The sequence below is a fragment of the Talpa europaea genome, assembly GCF_964194135.1.
Source record: "Talpa europaea genome assembly, chromosome: 11".
NCBI lineage: Eukaryota > Metazoa > Chordata > Mammalia > Eulipotyphla > Talpidae > Talpa > Talpa europaea.
In genome coordinates this window covers 40,681,153-40,700,861 of record NC_140078.1, presented here as the reverse complement: position 1 = coordinate 40,700,861, position 19,709 = coordinate 40,681,153, and the positions used below count along the sequence as shown (strand labels likewise).

At 39.7% G+C, this 19,709-nt stretch overlaps 1 protein-coding gene across 1 annotated transcript in view; it reads left to right on the top strand.

Moving 5' to 3' along the window:
• Positions 1 to 298: 298 nt before the first annotated feature.
• NINL (ninein like) overlaps positions 299 to 19,709 on the top strand; it is a gene marked incomplete at its 3' end in the record, with an annotated part of 85,323 nt that continues 65,912 nt past the window's right edge. The window contains exons 1-2 of the mRNA XM_084247729.1: positions 299 to 487; positions 12,515 to 12,611. Coding sequence (XP_084103855.1) covers positions 305 to 487; positions 12,515 to 12,611 — 280 coding nt within the window. The 5' untranslated portion in view covers positions 299 to 304. The remainder of the gene's footprint in view (positions 488 to 12,514; positions 12,612 to 19,709) is intronic.

Genomic DNA, 19,709 nt, shown 5'->3' with positions numbered 1-19,709 from the left:
TTCCTTTTTCTGATTATTCTGTAACCATTTTTAACAGAACAAAGAAATTTGGTTCTTTGTTTGAACTAATTTTGAATGGTGACTGGCTCCCTGACATAGTATGTTTCTGGCCTCTCCTGCAAAAATGGAGACCATTCCTCTAACCTCACTTAACCCCTGATGCCTTTCCAACATGCCCAGCTCCTGCCTGGTGCTGTGTTGCACTGCCTAGACTAATCAAAACTGTGGAAGGATGTGTGGGGTGTCCCAATAAATATGTCATTGTTTTGTTTTCTCTCATCGGGCATGTGCAGCCTGCTATGGGATGGACGAAGAAGAAGAGAACCACTATGTGTCAAAGCTCAGAGAGGTGTACAGCAGCTGTGACACCACTGGGACTGGCTTTCTGGATCGGGAAGAGCTGACCCAACTCTGCTTTAAGCTGCATCTGGAAAAGCAGCTGCCCCTCCTTCTGCAAACACTTCTCGGAGATGATCACTTTGCCAGGGTGAGTATTTGACTTCTTTCTCCTAAAGAATAGCAGAACACTATAGTTGGCCATGGGCATTTGAAATATGCCAATTAGTGTTTTGTGCAAAAATGTTCTCCCAGTTGGTGGGGTTTCTCTTTATTTTTGTTATTGTCTCTTTTGCTGTGCAGAAGCTCTTTAATTTGATGTAGTCCCAGCTGTTTATCTTTGCCTTCACTATCACTGCTTTGGGTGATGTGTCTGTAAAGATGTCTTTGATGTGAATATCACATAGTGTTTCGCCTGTATATTCCCTATGTTTACAGCAGCACTATTTACAATAGCTAAGCTTTGGAAACAACCCAAATGCCCAAAAATAGATGACTGGATCAAGAAGATGTGGTACATATACACCATGGAATATTACTCAGCATTCAAAAAAGATAAAGACATGCCATTTGCAGCAACATGGATGGCGCTGGAAGGGATCATGCTCAGCGAAATAAGCCAGAAAGAAAAAGAAAAATACCGATGGTCCCACTCATAGCAGGAATCTAGAAAACTTAAATAAGGGACCAGGAAAATGAATAACTATAAGAAAGTGAAAATCAAAATCAACAAAAACTATGAACCAGAGACACTCTATGGGGGGTAGGGGGCAGGAGGGGAGGGATTGGGGTCAAAATAAGGGGGTTGCAATTGTATGGGGAATATAAAAATAAAATTTATTATATATATAAAAAAAGAACCCATTTCCACCAGGTGGGAGAAAATAAATAAATAAATAAAAACATTTTTTAGGTAAAAAAAAGAGAAATATGCCAATTAACTAAAGATACTTGTCAAAGGACAGTTATCAAAAGATGAATGTGGGATTTTCTTTCATAGCATTCCTACATGATAGTTTCCTTCAGATTACTTTTTTTACTATGGTAACTTTCAGAAATTTTTTTTCTTTTTTCCAGATGTTTGAGTGATTTGTCTGGCAATGGGGAAGAATTGCTATGGGTGGGTTCACAAAAACACAGGCCTGGATGTGTGGACACCTCACACCACTGGTGAACCATTAGGAGTCAGGCAGCTTCAAAGTACCTGAAGAACAAAGTGTCTTACAACACTACACAACTTGAAGTTGGCATAGCAGCAGGACAAAACAGTTGCACACTACTGTTTCAGGAACACAGGATACTTGTGTTCAAGGTTGTGTCCTGTTATTTCATCTGGGCCAGATAGAAAATAAGAGCTCAGTTCCTTTCTCTAGGAAATTCAAAGTCATCTAGAACAGTGATGAAGAAACTAGATCAAAACATGCTTCCCTAACAGAAACACTAAAAATTACCTTCTGTCTACTTACGTGTGCCCAGATGCTTGCCGTTAGTGCTACAGACAGTACCTATTATTCCACTGCTATCTTAACTTTGAAGGAAGGGCAATTTTTTTTCACAGAATTCAATAAAACTGTTCTCATTATGAATAAGAAAAAACTCCAGCCTGTAAATTGATGCTTCCAGAATTAAAGAAAAAACCCTAGCTCTGGCCTAGGGAGAGGAGCAGGTGATTTAGCCTTCTGTTCCCCATAGCACTGGGGCCCCCTGTGGCTGAAGTCCATCAGCAGGGCTTAGGAGCTCTCCACTTAGCATCCTTGATAGGATCTTCAGTGTTAATCAGGGCTTCTTTTTTCTTATCAGCAATATAATTCAACAATGTTGGATGAAATGACAGCATTTGAGGACTAGCTGTGCTATATACCCCCTTGTAAGAACTGTACTTTAAACCATCCAGGATCCCTCTGATACACTGGGGATTGTATGTGGGACATATGAACCAAAGGCATGATTGTGAAAAGGTTATTAGTTATTCAAATTTCAATAGTTTAGACAGGTGATGTGGTTTTCTTGATTATTTTTGACAGTTTGAAAAATACAAAACCAAAAGAATATCTTTTCAGATTCATATCAAAGGCTCCACTAATCGAACAAACCACATTATTCCCAAGCTTTTTCATACTTTATGCTCAGTATGGACAGAAATGGTGTAAGATTTAGAAACATCAAATCATGACAGGAAAAAAAAATCAGTATTGGCATGTCAGCAAAGAGAAAAGCCAGCCTGGGTTGTTTGCGGTTTCTAATTTCCCCCATGTCACATGCAGGTGGAAGTTTCTCTAACACTAACACATTAATGTTAGAGAGACAGACACCTACCTACAAGCCATGGTAGGAACCTGGCCTTTACTGATTAACACTGGCTTTTGGCAGAACCGTGTGTGTGTGTGTGTGTGTGTGTGTGTGTGTGTGTGTGTGTGTGTGTGTGTGTGTCTGCGCGTGCGCGCGCGCGTGCGCACGTGTATACACACATGTACCCATGCATCCATCTGTCCTTCTGTCTGCCCCAGCTTCATTTTCTCTTAATGCCGTGATTTTCTGTTCCCCCAAAAGCAAGTTGGCATTGGATGAATGAAATATTTGCTTTCATTAGTGCTCAAATCTCAACTGCAGTAATTCGTGTCTGTCTGTAGCATTTCAGGAGCTGCACCCAAACCCACTGATGTCTCTAGGGTGCCCTGCACTTGTCTCCCTCTACCCCATCACTGCACAGCTCCCCCTGTGACGATTGGCGTGGTGTAGTATTTCTGTTCAGAGCTTTCACTGCTTTCCTGCTTTGGCCCCACAGACAAGGCAAAGATCACTAGGCCACATTTAGTGGGTACATTATGTACAGGTATTAGGGGAAGCCAGAGACAAGCCAGAAATACATAGAAAATTGTCCCCATTTTCTATACCAGAAGCCAAATGATGGGAACTACAGAAAGTTACAAAGAAAATCAAGAGAAATCCTTTATTCAGGAGAGTAGATTGGCTTTTCTGTTTGAAGAGCATGTATCCACTTTCATTGTAGTAACTAGTATGTGTGACACCATATAAATATTAGTCATTGCATAGCGATCCAAATATAGAAATGAAGACACAATATTATATTTGAAGTAAAAATATTTTTTAATGCAATGAGGGTAGATTTGTTTTTAATTCCTATTTCCTGTTAAAGAAAATTTATTAAACCAGAAAATTAATGTGGCCTAAAATTCCCATGAGTTGTGAGGGATCTTCATGACCATTTTATATCTTCTTGTTTCTTTACCTTTGGTGAGAATCTTACCTTTGAAATGGGGCAAACCTGGGGTACTAGGAATGAGTCATCACGCATGCAATTCAGAATGCAGGATGTAACCCAAAAGCAGAAACAGAAACAGTGTTTATTTACACAGGGAGTGAGGAAATGAGAGAATAGGGAAAGAGTAGGAAAAGAAAATTTATTGGCCGGCATGTGGCCAGATACCATTTGTCCTACCCTAGGTAGCATTGGCTCAGCTGTGGCCAGGGCCCAGGCAGGAGCGGGAGAGGAGCAGACGTGGGAACCAGCTGAAAGAGCTGCAGGCTGGAGCCAGCACAATGAACCCAGAGGTTGCGCCTGTTCTGACTCTAAGTTTACTAGGTGACCCTCTCTGTCCTCAGTACCAGCAAACACCCCTGCTTGCCCCCATTCAGTAAGTCAAGGGGTAGACTTATTACTCTCATGATTATATCTTGTTAATTTTAAAAAACTGAAAATGAATTTAAAGTTGAAAGTGATTCTTGATCACATGTCTAGCCCCTTTATTTTGACTGAATGAGCTCAACATCAGAAATGATAGTTTTATCAGGTCAAGCTCCTGAATGCTGTGGACTTGCTCTTCCCTTTCTATTGTGAGCCTTGAAGGAGGAGGACAAAACAGAACATACAAGCACAATCAAAATGATGCCAAATGTGGCCATCAGATCCCACTACAGTTTGATTGTGAGGTCAGTGGATTAGTATTTCAGAGCAATCTAAGATTAGATCAAGCAAAATTACCATTTAATTGTGTATTCATGTATTTAACAAGTACTTTGAGCAACTTATTTATATGCTAGCCAACATCCAGGTGAGAGGGATACAGAGATGGAAGAAATATAATTTCTGTCTCAGTGTCAAATGAAATATGTGCAAGTTACTTATTCTAACATTGATTCAAACAGCAAAAGAGGGGCGGAGCAACATGGCGGCAAGGAGACGCTGCGAGTAAGATCTCCCATTAAAAAAAGTTAATAGGGAGGAAAAGCGGCAGGTCCCAGTGAGAACTGGGACACGGAAGATAAACGGGTGACTCCAGCTAACTACCCGAAGAAGAAAGTGGCCATAAAAGAGGACTAGAAGGGAGGGAAGCGCAAAACCCTGCTCCCCTCCCCCGCCCACAGAGTCAGCACTCTCCGACCAGCAGAGAGGAGGAAAACAACAAACTAAAAGGACCAACAAGAACAAACTACGCAGCAAGCGGGACTGTGAGTGGAAAGGAACTATTTCAGCCACCACATCCTGTGAACGGGAGCTGTGGAGAATCCTGCAGGATCCACCGCGGCTGTGCACTCCAGGCGCCATTAAAGGGAGACCCCACCCCCCAGGAGGAGGCCAGCACCAGCACACAGCCCCAGGCCACCCGGTAAGCTTGCGCAGAAAAGCGGCGCGCTGGAAAACCAGACGCGGATCGGGATCGGGATTGCGCAGAAAAGCAGCGCAGACCAGAATCGGGATCACGCGGAAAAGCAGTGCGGTTGAAAAGCAAGCGCAGGTCCCCGCGCCTGCAACCTAGGCTTGCGGGGAGACACGCGGAGGCCCTCCCTGAGTGAGCAGGAACCAGGCGCCCAGGCACGGGAGCCGGATTCAAAAGGCGCCATTCCCGCGCCACTGAACTGAGCTACAGCCCGCGTCCTGGAACTGAGAGCTTTGGAACTGAGACCCGGGGCACGAAATTAGGGGCGTGGGTTCCCCACGACGGTGGGGCACAAGGCAGACACAGCACCCCAAAGCCGTTGAGGTTTACCCTACCATTCCTGCTCTGTTCCCAGTCCCACAGGGTGGAAAATCAGCTCCCCAAGGGCTCTAGGAGAGATCTCTGGCGCCACCTAGCGACTTGAAGCCAGCAGAGGCTCCTGGAGGAGCCAGTGGCTGGGGAGTTAGCCCAGGCCTGGCCCCTTCCGACCAGTAGTCTGAGCCAACAGGGGGAGCGAGCACCCACAGCCGGGGCAGACCAGGCGCGCAGAAGAGTGTGCCTGAGACCGGACACGCAGGGAGTGTGTCCCACATCACCATTTTAGAACAGGGACATTTCTTCAGTAAAGACTACATTTCTTCAGTAAAGAAGGCTTCCTCAGGAGCCAGAGGTGAGCGGGGGAAGTCCGCCCACGCCAGACCCCCACTGGCCTGCAGTCCAAGCCCAGAGGGGGAGCAGGAACCCACCGCCGGGGCAGACCAGGCGCACAGGGGAGTGTGTCCTCACATCGGCATTTTACAACAGGGACCTTTCTCCAGTAAAGACTGCTTGAAACTGACATATGGCTCCAGGAGGAACCAGAGGGTTGCAGAGAAGCTCGCCCAAGATGCCGGCCAGTCCCAACAACACACTGTCCCAACGCATACGGCAAATTAGAAAACAGACAGTAGGGAGTAGAAGAACCACACGCAACCTTGCAACTACCCAGGGAAAAAGCACACCACAAAAAGAAAACCAGCCCCCAGATTGCAACGACAGTAACTTGGAAGAACTTCTGAGCCTTCCAGAAAAAGAATTTAAAATTGCCGTGATTAAAAAACTGACAGAAGTCATAAAGGAAAACAATGATAAGGGAAAAATAATCAACGATCAGAAGAATGCAATCGAGTCCCTAGAGAGGGAAAACAATGGTCAGAAGAATGAAATTGAGTCCCTAAAGAGGGAAGTAAAAGAAATGCAGGAGATCAAAGAATTAATGGAAGAACTAAAGAATTCTGGGAAAAGCAATGAAAGCAGAATAGATGAAATGGAAGAACGAATAAGTAATCTTGAAGACACAGAAATAAAAAGAACCAAAACAGAAAAGGAAAGAGAAGTACGAAGGAAAAAGAATGAAGAAAGACTTCGGGAACCATCTGACTCCATGAGGAAAGGAAATATAAGAGTTATAGGAATACCAGAAGGAGAGGAGAGAGATGTAGGAACTGAGAAAATATTCAAAGAGATAATTGAAGAGAACTTCCCAAATGTGAAGAAGGAGCTGAAAATTGATATACAAGAAGCAAGAAGAACACCAAACTTCCACGACGAAAGGAAAAATACAGCAAGACACATAATAGTAAAGCTCCCAAGAATCCAGGACAAGGAAAAAATAATGAAGCTGGCAAGAGGGAAGAAACAGATAACATTCAAAGGAAAGCCAATCAGGCTGACATCAGACTTCTCCGAAGAAACACTACGGGCAAGGAGAGAGTGGAGGGACATAGTCAACAGACTCCAAGAAAAGAGATGCCAACCAAGAATACTCTATCCCGCAAAGCTCTCCTTCCTCTTTGAAGAAAGAATATGGACCTTCCCAGACAAACACAAACTCCGGAATTTCACTACAACTGAACCCCCACTCCAAAAAATACTACAAGGAGTCCTAAAGCCAGAACCTCAGAGGGACGAATAACAATGAAAGAAGGCCAAAAAAAAAAGTTATTAAAAGAATAAATAAATAAAATGAAAGGAAAGAAAATCACAATGGCAAATATAGATGCTAACATATCATTATTAACTCTAAATGTAAATGGACTAAACTCTTCAATAAAAAGACACAGAGTTGCAGCCTGGATTAAGAAACAAAACCCAACCTTTTGCTGTCTCCAGGAAACACATTTAGCTACAAAAGATAAAAATAGGCTTAAAGTTAAAGGATGGAAAACAATCCTACAAGCAAATGGACCAAAAAAGAAAGCAGGAACAGCTATACTTATATCAGATAAAACAGACTTCAAACTCAAAAAATAAAAAGAGACCCCAGTAGTCACTACATTATGATCAAGGGGACAATACTTCAAGAAGAAATAACACTCATTAACATATACTCACCAAACGAAGGAGCACCAAAATATATCAGACAACTGTTGTCCTCTCTGAAAACAGACATCAGAGAAAACACATACGTACTGGGAGACTTCAACACACCACTATCAACAATGGATAGATCAACAAGACAAAAAATAAGTAAAGAAACTAAAGCTCTAAATAAGGACCTAGAGCATTTGGGCTTAACAGACATCTATAGAACACTAAACCCAAAAAAAAACGGAGTACACATTTTTCTCAAGCGCACATGGATCATTCTCCAGGATCAATCACATACTGGGGCACAAGACAAACATCAACAGATACACCAAGATTGAAATCATACCAACCATCTTTTCTGACCATGAAGGCATCAAACTACAAATAAACCATAAAAAGAAGACAAGGAACTCTCCTACCTCATGGAGATTGAAACCCACACTACTGGAAGACCACTGGACTAATGAGGAGATCAAAGAAGAAATTAAAAAATTCTTTGAATTGAATGACAAGGAGGACACTAATATCCTAAATGTATGGGATGCAGCAAAAGCAGTAATAAGAGGAAAATATATAGCAATAGAAGCTCACATCAAAAAACAAGAAAGAACTCAAAGAAACAACCTAATCTCGAAGCTCAGAGATCTAGAAAAAGAACAACAAAAAAACCCCAAAACCAGTAGAAGAAAAGAAATAATAAAAACCAATGCAGAAATAAATGAAATTGAAACTAAAAAAACAATCCAAAAGATCAATGAAACCAAGAGCTGGTTCTTTGAAAAACTCAATAAAATAGACAAACCCCTAGCCAGGCTCACAAAGGAAAAAAGGGAGAAAGCACAAATAAACAGGATCATAAATGAAAGAGGAGAAATCACAACGGACACAGCAGCTTCAAAAGAATAATCAGTAACTACTATGAACAGTTATATGGAAACAAGTTCAACAATCTAGAGGAGATGGACAAATTCCTACAACTCTACAATCACCCAAAGCTAGATCAAGAAGAAATAGAACACCTAAACAGACCAATTACAAGCAGCGAAATTGAAATGGTAATCAAAAACCTTCCCAAAAACAAAAGCCCAGGACCTGATGGATTTACAAATGAATTCTACCAAAGATTCAGAGACGAATTAGTGCCTATCCTTCACAAACTCTTCCAAAAAATTGAGAAGGAAGGGACAATACCAAACACGTTCTATGAAGCCAACATTACACTAATACCAAAACCGAATAAGGACAACACAAAAAAGGAAAACTACAGGCCAATCTCCCTAATGAACACTGATGCAAAAATCCTCAATAAAATTTTAACTATCAGAATCCAACAATGTATCCATAAGATAATTCACCAGGACCAAGTAGGATTCATTCCAGGGACACAAGGATAGTTTAACATCAGAAAATCAATCAACGTTATCCAACACATCAACAAAAAGAAATATAAAAACCATACGATAATATCAATAGATGCTGAGAAAGCTTTTGACAAAGTGCAACACCCATTCATGATAAAAGCCCTTGAAATTCTTGGGATACAAGGAACATACCTCAACATCATAAAGGACATCTATGACAAGCCAACAGCCAATATCATCCTCAATGGTGAAAAGCTGAAAGCAATTCCATTAAGATCTGGAACAAGACAAGGATGTCCACTCTCACCACTGCTTTTCAATATAATACTGGAAGTCCTAGCCAGAGCAATAAGACAAGAGAAAGACATCCAAGGAATCCAAATAGGAAAAGAAGAAGTCAAACTATCACTATTTGCAGATGATATGATAATATACATAGAGAACCCCAAAAACTCCACAGAAAAACTAATTCAACTTATCAATCAATTCAGTAAAGTGGCAGGATACAAAATCAACACGCAAAAGTCAGTAGCCTTCCCATACACAAACAATAAATCTGAAGAATAAGAAATAAAAAAAAAACATCCCTTTTATTATCGAAACAAAAAAAATCAAATATTTGGGAATAAATCTAACAAAAGAGGTAAAGGACCTATACAAAGAAAATTATAAAACACTGTTAAAAGAAATAGAAGAAGACACAAAGAAATGGAAAGACATCCCCTGCTCATGGATTGGAAGAATAAACATTATTAAAATGGCCATCCTACCAAAAGCAATATACCGATTCAATGCTATTCCAATCAAAATTTCAATGTCATTCTTCAAAGAAATAGAACAATTATTGATGAAATTCATATGGAATCACCAAAAACCCCGAATAGCCAAAGCTCTCCTGAAAAAAAAGAAGGAAATGGAGGCATCACACTCCCAGACTTCAAACTCTACTACAAAGCCATAATCATCAAAACTGCATGGTATTGGAACAAGAACAGACATACAGACCAATGGAATCGAATAGAAAATCCAGAAATAAACCCACAGATTTATGGTCAACTAATCTTTGACAAAGGAGCAAAGACTATGCATTGGAGCAAAGAAAGTTTGTTCAATAAATGGTGCTGGGAAAACTGGGTCGCTACATGCAAAAGAATGAAGCTTGACCACTACCTCACACCATACACAAAAATCAACTCAAAATGGATTAAAGAACTTGACATAAGACCTGAAACCACAAAATATATAGAAGGAAATATAGGCGAAACACTACGTGATTTGCACATCAAAGACATCTTTACAGACACATCACCCAAAGCAGTGATAGTGAAGGCAAAGATAAGCAGCTGGGACTACATCAAATTAAAGAGCTTCTGCACAGCAAAAGAGACAATAACAAAAACAAAGAGAAACCCCACCAACTGGGAGAACATTTTTGCACCCAACACTAATGATAAAGGACTGATCACAAAAATCTGCAAAGAGCTGATGAGACTCAACAACAACAAAGAAAATAATCCAGTCAAAAAATGGGCAGAAGAGCTAAAAGGAAACTTCTCTGAAGAGGAAATGCAAATGGCCAACAGGCATATGAAAAAATGTTCAACATCACTTGTCATCAGGGAAATGCAAATCAAAACTACCATGAGATACCATCTTACACCAGTGAGAATGGCACATATTAAAAAAACTAGCAACAACAAATGTTGGCGAGGGTGTGGAGAAAAAGGAACTCTTCTGCACTGTTGGTGGGAGTGCAAACTGGTCCAACCACTGTGGAGAGCTGTGTGGAGATTTCTGGACCTACTAAACATAGAGCTTCCATATGATCCAGCAATTCCACTCCTAGGTATTTACCCAAAGGACACAGAAACATCAATTCCAAAGAACACCTGCACCCCTATGTTTATAGCAGCACTGTTTACAATAGCTAAGCTTTGGAAACAACCCAAATGCCCAAAAATAGATGACTGGATCAAGAAGATGTGGTACATATATACCATGGAATATTACTCAGCATTCAAAAAAGATAAACACATGCAATTTGCAGCAACATGGATGGCGCTGGAAGGGATCATGCTCAGCGAAATAAGCCAGAAAGAAAAAGAAAAATACCGGATGGTCTCACTCATAGCAGGAATCTAGAAAACTTAAATAAGGGACCAGGAAAATGATTAACTATAAGAAAGTGTAAATCAAAATCAACAAAAAACTATGAACCAGAGACACTTTTAGGGGGGCGGGGGCGGGAGGGGAGGGATTGGGGTCAGAATGGGGGGGGCTGCAATTGTATGGGGAATATAAAAATAAAATTTATTATTTATAAAAATAAATAAATAAATAAATAAAGTTCAAAAAAAAAAAACAAACAGCAAAAGATTGGAAATAACCTTTTCAATATGAGATTGACTAAAAGAATTCTTGTAGATCCATTTTATGAAATTTTATGCAGTCTTTAAAAAGAATCTGGAAGCCCCACATTCTGGTAGTGGAAGTTAGCAAGCTCAGTCAAACCTTCTGACAAGGGAACAAATCAGTAAAAACAAATATTCTGAAAGCAAAGAGCAAACCAGTCAGCCAGAAATTACTAGGCTAAAAATTTGTGATAATTCACATACCCAGAGAGGTCAAGTTAAGCACAAAACATATTGTTTTCCCTGAAAGTGGTTTTTGGTCTTAAATTAGCAACTATGAAGTTGATTTGTGGTCTTAGCAGCCTTAGAGGGCCAAGGAAATATGTCTCAAAATCCAGGTTCACCCAAGGTACTAATCTGCTAAGTGGCCTTAAACTGAAGGGCGGCTTTACCATTTAAAGGTAAAGCTAAATTGCAAAGAAACGGGTATGATGCTTTTGCTCTCTGGGTTTGTGCCCCTTAGCAACCTAGTTAACCTCAGGTTTTGTCCTGTGTGGGTGTTCTGTATGGGTGGTACCCTCAGACATCTGACAGAGCAAAAGTCTTGTCAAGGAAAGTACCATTGTCCACAGTTTGAAATTATTCCTAAATAATAGTTAAATACAGTAACCAACATACAGTAAAGATAATTAGGCACACAAACAAGATGTGGTAAGCAAGATCTTGGAAAAAGAACAGGTAATAGAAGTAGACCCTCAAAGATGTGAGTATTGGAATTACTAGTCACAAATTACAGAACAACAGTGGTTATTATGTTAGGGAGAGATTTTTAAAAAACCTTGAAAATATCTACAAGGAAAGAGGGGATCTAAAAAGTGACATAACAAATCTGAGCAAAGAACCTAATAAAACTTTACAATCGAAAGTGTAAAGACCAAAATTAAAAACAAATTAACAGCAGATCAGACACCACTTATTATACTTTCCTATTTAAAAAATCCTGGGGCCTCCCTCATGGCACAAGGGGTTAAGACGCAACCTATGAAGCTATCTGCAGTCACTGCAGCATGAGTTTGATCCCTGGCCAGGGAGCTACCCACATGGCACAGCAGACCTCTCCTGACTCACCTGATGCTCTTCTCAGCAGTGTATTTCAGTCAATCCCCCTGTGTTCTATTCCCCACTCTATCTCTGATGAATCCTCTCACCCCTGCACTCTGGCCTGTATCCCAGCTCTTGTATGCATAAACTTTAAAAAGAGAGAGAGAGAGAGAAGCTATTAAAAAAAATCCTAAGTAAATATTTGAAATAAATGAAATAATTTTTCTCAGTGCAAAAGGGAGTAATAAGATATTTCCATCTGAAAAAAAAAAAAGACACTAATGCATTGTGTGATCTATGGAAAGGAACATTGATCTCTTTCCTTAAATGTACCCAGGTTAACTTTGAGGAGTTTAAAGAAGGTTTTGTGGCAGTATTGTCATCAAGTGCTGGTAGTGACCCCTTGGATGAAGACAGCAGTTCTTTGGAATCAGGTAAGAGGATTTCCTCCCCTCACCTCTAGTTCCTTTCATTATCTTTTACGTTCTGGAATGAGATTCTGATTGAAGACCCAGTAAGTCTGAGAACTACCTGTCAGTACCCAGCTATTGGGCCTGGAAAATGACCTTTGTTTCTTTTCCTCTTTTTGTTTCCCTGTTTGTCAAATAGTGTTGCAAAGCAAAAACTCAATTTTCCTTTATTATATAAGATACTCTAAATATGACTGGCACTTCTGCCACCAAATGTGTGGAAATTTACCCCATATCAAGCAATTCTATGACATCACTCCAAATTTAACTTAGTTTCTGACACTGTCTACCCAGAGATCAGATGTATCAAGTCTCAGTTTAAGGGCTCAGTTCCACAAGACTGTCCCTACTCAGACAGTAGAGTACTACAAGGTGCTACTATGCATAGTAGCTACCTATGCAGCCAAGTGACCAACTATAAATGGCAGTTTCCCAAGACCCCCTCAGGTTCAATGAATTTCCTAGAATGGTTCACAGAACTCAGGAAAACACATTACTTACTAGACTGTGAATTTACTATAAAGGGCCCTAACTCAGGAACAGCCAGATGGAAGAAATATATAGGACAAGGCATGTGAGAAGGGACATGGAGTTGCCATACACTTTTCAAGTGTGCCACCCTCCAGCACCTCCACGTGTTCATCAACCTGGAAACTCTCCAAATTCTGTCATTTGGGTTTTTATGGCAGCGTCATTATGTAAACACAGCTGATTACATCATTAGACAGTGGTGATTGAAAAAATATCTAGCCCCCCTCCAAGTTATGATTAGTTTCCCTGGCAACCGGTGACCTAGTAACTTTCTAGGCTCATTAACATAAATGTAGATGCACTTGCTTTTATCACTTGGGAAATTCCAAGAGTTTTAGGGATCTCAGTGTTTAGAAATGGAATGATGACAAAATATATAATTCTTACTACAAATCTCAGTATCAGAAATGTCAAATAGTAGTAATCACTATGTTTACAGCATAGGATGCTAATAGATAAAATGAATGTGGGGGAGTTGAAGATTTCACAAGTTAAAAGCACAGTACCGATAGGTGTTCTCTAGACCTCTGAACTTGGCAGAGCATGTAGGGTACCACCAATCTGAAGCAGACCTAAGTATCTCCCTGCTGATTCCTAGCAGAATCCAGGTTACAGGAAAAGTCAGGAGAGCAACTGGGACAGCAGCCAGGACAGGACATATATTTAGAGAGACACAACCAGAACACCCCAGTTGGAGAGAAAGGCATGGAATCTAAAAGGTAAGGCAGGCCAGGAAAACTGAGAACTGTTTCATTTTAGGCGTGTCACACTCCCAAATCCAAACATCACCTAGTTTCTTTGCTCCACACTCCAAATAAATGGGGAGTGACTTGGGACCATCAAAGGAGGAGACTTGATTCAGCACTGCAGACCAGATGTCTGGAGGAATTGAGAACACATCCAACAGATCAAAATAGATGTTGTTTGTTTTTAAAGCTTTAAGTATAATAGATATGCAAAATAGCAAATAATTTGATGAATTTGAATATATGCAAAGATCCATGAAACTATCACCACAGTCAACATAAAATACCCATTGAGGGCCTCCCCGGTGGTTGCAGTGGTGGTTGAGTGCTGGGTTGCAAAGCTGCAGCTTCTGCAGCACCGGTTATATCCCCGGCTTCCGGGCAAGGGTCCTACATGGCGCGCAGACTCTCCTGCTGCCAGCTGCTCCCCTCAGCAGTGTACTTCGTCAGTCTGCCTGTTCTGGTCTCCTCTCTGGCTCTGGTGAATCTCTCACCCTCCCATGCTTTTGACTGTACCCAATGCTTTTATAAATAAATAAAATAAATCTTTAAAAAAAAAATACCCAGGGGCCTCCCCAGTGGCACAGCGGTTGAGTGCTGGGTTATGAAGCTGCCCACAGCCTCTGCAGCACCGGTTCGATCCCCAGCCGCCGGGTGAGGGTCCCACATGGTGCGACAGACCTCTCCTGCTGCCCGCTACTCCCCTCAGCAGTGTACTTCCTCAGTCTGCCTATTCTGTTCCCCGCTCTGGCTCTGGTGAATTCTCTCACCCTCCCGCACTTCTGATTGTACACAGTGCTTGTATAAATAAATCTTAAAAAAAAATACCCATCAACCACGAGTCTCATTTTGCCATGTGTGTGTGCGTGTGTGTGTATGCATGCACACGTGTGCTGAGAACACTCACATGAGATCAACTCTTTTCATAAATTATAAGTGCAAAATATAGTATTGTTAACTCTAGGTACTGCATTTTATTTTACTTATTTTTTTATTGATTAAACTTTAATTTTCTTACAGTGTTGTTCTTTTTTGTACAATATTTGATTTCTCCCATCAGGTATAGTCCCCAAAAATCTACCACCACCACAGCACCTGTGAACTGTCATCATAGTCCCTTGTGCTGTTTCCTCCGGTTTTGATCCCTCTCCTTCACCATTCCCCAGCTGTATGCCTTAGAGCTATAGTTTGCCTGCAAGTTTTGTCTTATTTTTTTACCCTTTGTTCGATGGCCCTATATTCCTCCTATAAGTGAAACCAACTGATATTTTCTTTTTCCTTCTGACTTATTTCACTGAGCATAATTCCTTCTAGCTCCATCCATCTTGCTGCGAATAGCATGAGTTTATCTTCTTTAATTGCTGAATATAGTACCATTATGCATATATACCGCATCTTCTTTTTTTATTGAAATTTTATTTTATATTCCCTATCCAATTACAACCCCCTTATTTTTACCCCAAGCACTCCTTTCCCTGCCCCCCACCCCCCATAGAGTGTCTCTTGTTCATAGTTATTTGTTGATTTCGATATTTTCTTTCTTATAGTTATTCTTTTTCCTGGTCTCTTATTTAAGTTTTCTAGATTCCTGCTATGAATGAGACCATCCGGTATTTTTCTTTTTCTTTCTGGCTTATTTTGCTGAGCATGATTCCTTCCAGCGCCTTCCATGTTGCTGCAAATTGCATGTGTTTATCTTTTTTGAATGCTGAGTAATATTCCATGGTGTATATGTACCACATCTTCTTGATCCAGTCATCTATTTTTGGGCATTTGGGTTGTTTCCAAAGCTTAGCTATTGTAAACAGTGCTGCTATAAACATAGGGGTGCATGTGTTCTTTGGAATTGATGTTTCTGTGTCTTTTGGGTAAATACCTAGGAGTGGAATTGCTGGATCATATGGAAGCTCTATGTTTAGTAGGTCAAGAAATCTCCACGCAGCTCTCCATAGTGGTTGGACCAGTTTGCACTCCCACCAACAGTGCAGGAGAGTTCCTTTTTCTCCACACCCTCGCCAACATTTGTTGTTGCTAGTTTTTTTAATATGTGCCATTCTCACTGGTGTAAGATGGTATCTCATGGTAGTTTTGATTTGCATTTCCCTGATTACAAGTGATGTTGAACATTATTTCATATGCCTGTTGGCCATTTGCATTTCCTCTTCAGAGAAGTTTCTTTTTAGCTCTTCTGCCCATTTTTTGACTGGATTATTTTCTTTGTTGTTGTTGAGTCTCATCAGCTCTTTGCAGATTTTTGTGATCAATCCTTTATCATTAGTGTTGTGTGCAAAAATGTTCTCCCAGTCGGTAGGGTTTCTCTTTGTTTTTGTTATTGTCTCTTTTGCTGTGCAGAAGCTCTTTAATTTGATGTAGTCCCAGCTGTTTATCTTTGCCTTCACTATCACTGCTTTGGGTGATGTGTCTGTAAAGATGTCTTTGATGTGCAAATCACGTAGTGTTTCGCCTATATTTCCTTCTATGTATTTTATGGTTTCAGGTCTTATGTCTAGTTCTTTAATCCATTTTGAGTTGGTTTTTGTGCATGGTGTTAGGTAGTAGTCAAGCTTCATTCTTTTGCATGTAGCAACCCAGTTTTCCTAGCACCATTTATTGAACAAACTTTCTTTGCTCCAATGCATATTCTTTGCTCCTTTGTCAAAGATTAGTTGACCATCAATCTGTGGGTTTATTTCTGGATTTTCTATTCGATTCCATTGGTCTGTGTGTCTGTTCTTGTTCCAGTACCATGCAGTTTTGATGATTATGGCTTTGTAGTAAAGTTTGAAGTCTGGGAGTGTGATGCCTCCATTCCCTTCTTTCTTTTTCAGGAGAGCTTTGGCTATTCAGGGTTTTTTGTGGTTTCATATGAATTTCATCAATAATTGTTCTATTTCTTTGAAGAATGACATTGAAATTTTTATTGGAATAGCATTGAATCTGTATTGCTTTTGGTATGATGGCCATTTTAATAATGTTTATTCTTCCAATCCATGAGCAGGGAATATCTTTCCATTTCTTTGTGTCTTCTTCTATTTCTTTAAAGAGTATTTTATAGTTTTCTTTGTATAGGTCCCTTACCTCTTTTGTTAGATTTATTAGATTGATTTTTTTTGTTTTGATAGTAAAAGGGATTTTTTTTTTTTATTTCTTCTTCAGATTTATTGTTGGTGTATAGGAAGGCTACCGATTTTTGCATGTTGATTTTGTATCCTGCCACTTTACTGAACTGATTGATGAGTTGAATTAATTTTTCTGTGGAGTTTTTAGGGTTCTCTATGTATATTATCATATCATATGCAAATAGTGATAGTTTGACTTCTTCTTTTCCTATTTGGATTCCTTGGATGTCTTTCTCTTGTCTTATTGCTCTGGCTTGGACTTACAGTATTATATTGAAAAGCAGTGGTGAGAGTGGACATCCTTGTCTTGTCCCAGATCTTAATGGGAATGCTTTCAGCTTTTCACCACTGAGAATGATACTGGCTGTTGGCTTGTCATATATGGCCTTTATGATGTTGAGGTATGTTCCTTGTATCCCAAGAATTTCAAGGGCTTTTATCATGAATGGGTGTTGTACTTTATCAAAACATTTCTCAGAATCTATTAATATTATTGTGTTTTTCATATTTCTTTTTGTTGATGTGTTGGATAGCATTGATTGATTTTCGGATGTTGAACCATCCTTGTGCCCCTGGAATGAATCCTACTGGGTCGTGGTGAATTATCTTAAGGATACATTGTTGGATTCTGATAGCTAAAATTTTATTGAGGATTTTTGCATCAGTGTTCATTAGGGAGATTGGCCTGTAGTTTTCTATTTTGTGTTGTCCTTGTTCGGTTTTGGTATAAGTGTAATGTTGGCTTCATAGAACGTGTTTGGTACTATCCCTTCCTCTCAATTTTTTGGAAGAGTTTATGAAGGATAGGCACTAATTCGTTTCTGAACTTTTAGTAGAATTCATTTATAAATCCATTAGGTCCTGGGCTTTTGTTTTTGGGGAGGTTTTTGATTACCATTTCAATTTCACTGCTTGTAATTGGTCTGTTTAGGTGTTCTATTTCTTTGTTATCTAGCTTTGGGTGATTGTTGAGTTGTAGGAATTTGTGCATCTCTTCTAGATTGTTGAACTTGTTTGCATATAACTGTTCATAGTAGTTTCTGGTTATTCTTTTGATTTCTGCTGTGTCCGTTGTGATTTCTCATCTTTCACTTATGATCCTGTTTATTTGTGCTTTCTCCCTTTTTCCCTTTGTGAGCCTGGCTAGGGGTTTGTCTATTTTATTGATTTTTTCCAAGAACCAGCTCTTGGTTTCATTGATCTTTTGGATTTTTTTTTAGTTTCAATTTCATTTATTTCTGCATTGGTTTTTATTATTTCTTTTCTCCTACTGGTTTTGGGTTTTTTTTGTTGTTATTTTTCTAGATCTTTGAGCTTCGAGAATAGGTTGTTTCTTTGAGTTCTTTCTTGTTTCTTGATGTGAGCCTCTATCGCTATATATATTCCTTTTATTACTGCTTTTGCTGCATCCCATACATTTAGGAAATTGGTATCCTTCTTGTCATTCACTTCAAAGAATTTTTTAATTTCTTCTTTCATTTCCTCATTAGTCCAGTGGTCTTCCAGTAGTGTGGTTTTCAATCTCCATGAGGTAGGAGATTTCCTTGCTTTCTTTTTATGGTTTATTTGTAGTTTGGTGCCTTCATGGTCAGAAAAGATGGTTGGTATGATTTCAATCTTGGTGAATCTGTTGATGTTTGTCTTGGGTCCCAGTATGTGATCGATCCTGGAGAATGATCCGTGTGCACTTAAGAAAAATGTGTACTCAGATTTTTTGGGGTTTAGTGTTCTATAGATGTCTGTTAAGCTGAGTGCTCTAGATCCTTATTTAGAGTTTTAGTGTCTTTACTTGTTTTTTGTCTCGTTTACCTATCCATTGTTGATAGTGGTGTGTTGAAGTCTCCCACTATGTATGTGTTTTCTCTGATGTCTGTTTTCAAAGATGATAATAGTTGTCTGATATATTTTGGTGCTCCTTCGTTTGGTGAATATATGTTAATGAGTGTTATTTCTTCTTGAAATATAGTCCCCTTGATCATAATGTAGGTTCCATTGGGGTCTCTTTTTACCTTTTTGAGTTTGAAATCTGTTTTATCTGATATAAGTATAGCTGTTCCTGCTTTCTTTTTTGGTCCATTTGCTTGTAAGATTGTTTTCCATCCTTTAACTTTGAGTCTATTTTTATCTTTTGTAGCTAAATGTGTTTCCAGGAGACAGCAAAATGTTGGGTTTTGTTTCTTGATCCAACCTGCAACTCTGCGTCTTTTTATTGAAGAGTTTAGTCCATTTACATTTAGAGTTAATATTGATATGTTAGCATCTGTATTTGCCATTGTGTTTGTCTTTCCTTTGCTTTTATTAATTTATTCTTTTAATAACTTTTTTTTTTGGCCTTCTTTCATTGTTATTCATCCCTCTGAGGTTCTGCCTTTAGGACCCCTTGAAGGTTTTTTTGGAGTGGAGGTTTAGTCGTAATGAAATTCCGGAGTTTCTCTTTGTCTGGGAAGGTCCTTATTCTTTCTTCATAGAGGAAGGAGAGCTTTGCGGGATAGACTATTCTTGGTTGGCATCTGTTTTCTTGGAGTCTGTTGACTATGTCCCTCCACTCTCTCCTTGCCCATAGTGTTTCTTTGGAGAAGTCTGATGTCAGTCTGATTGGATTTCCTTTGAATGTTATCTGTTTCTTCCCTCTTGTCAGCTTCATTATTTTTTCCTTGTCTTGGATT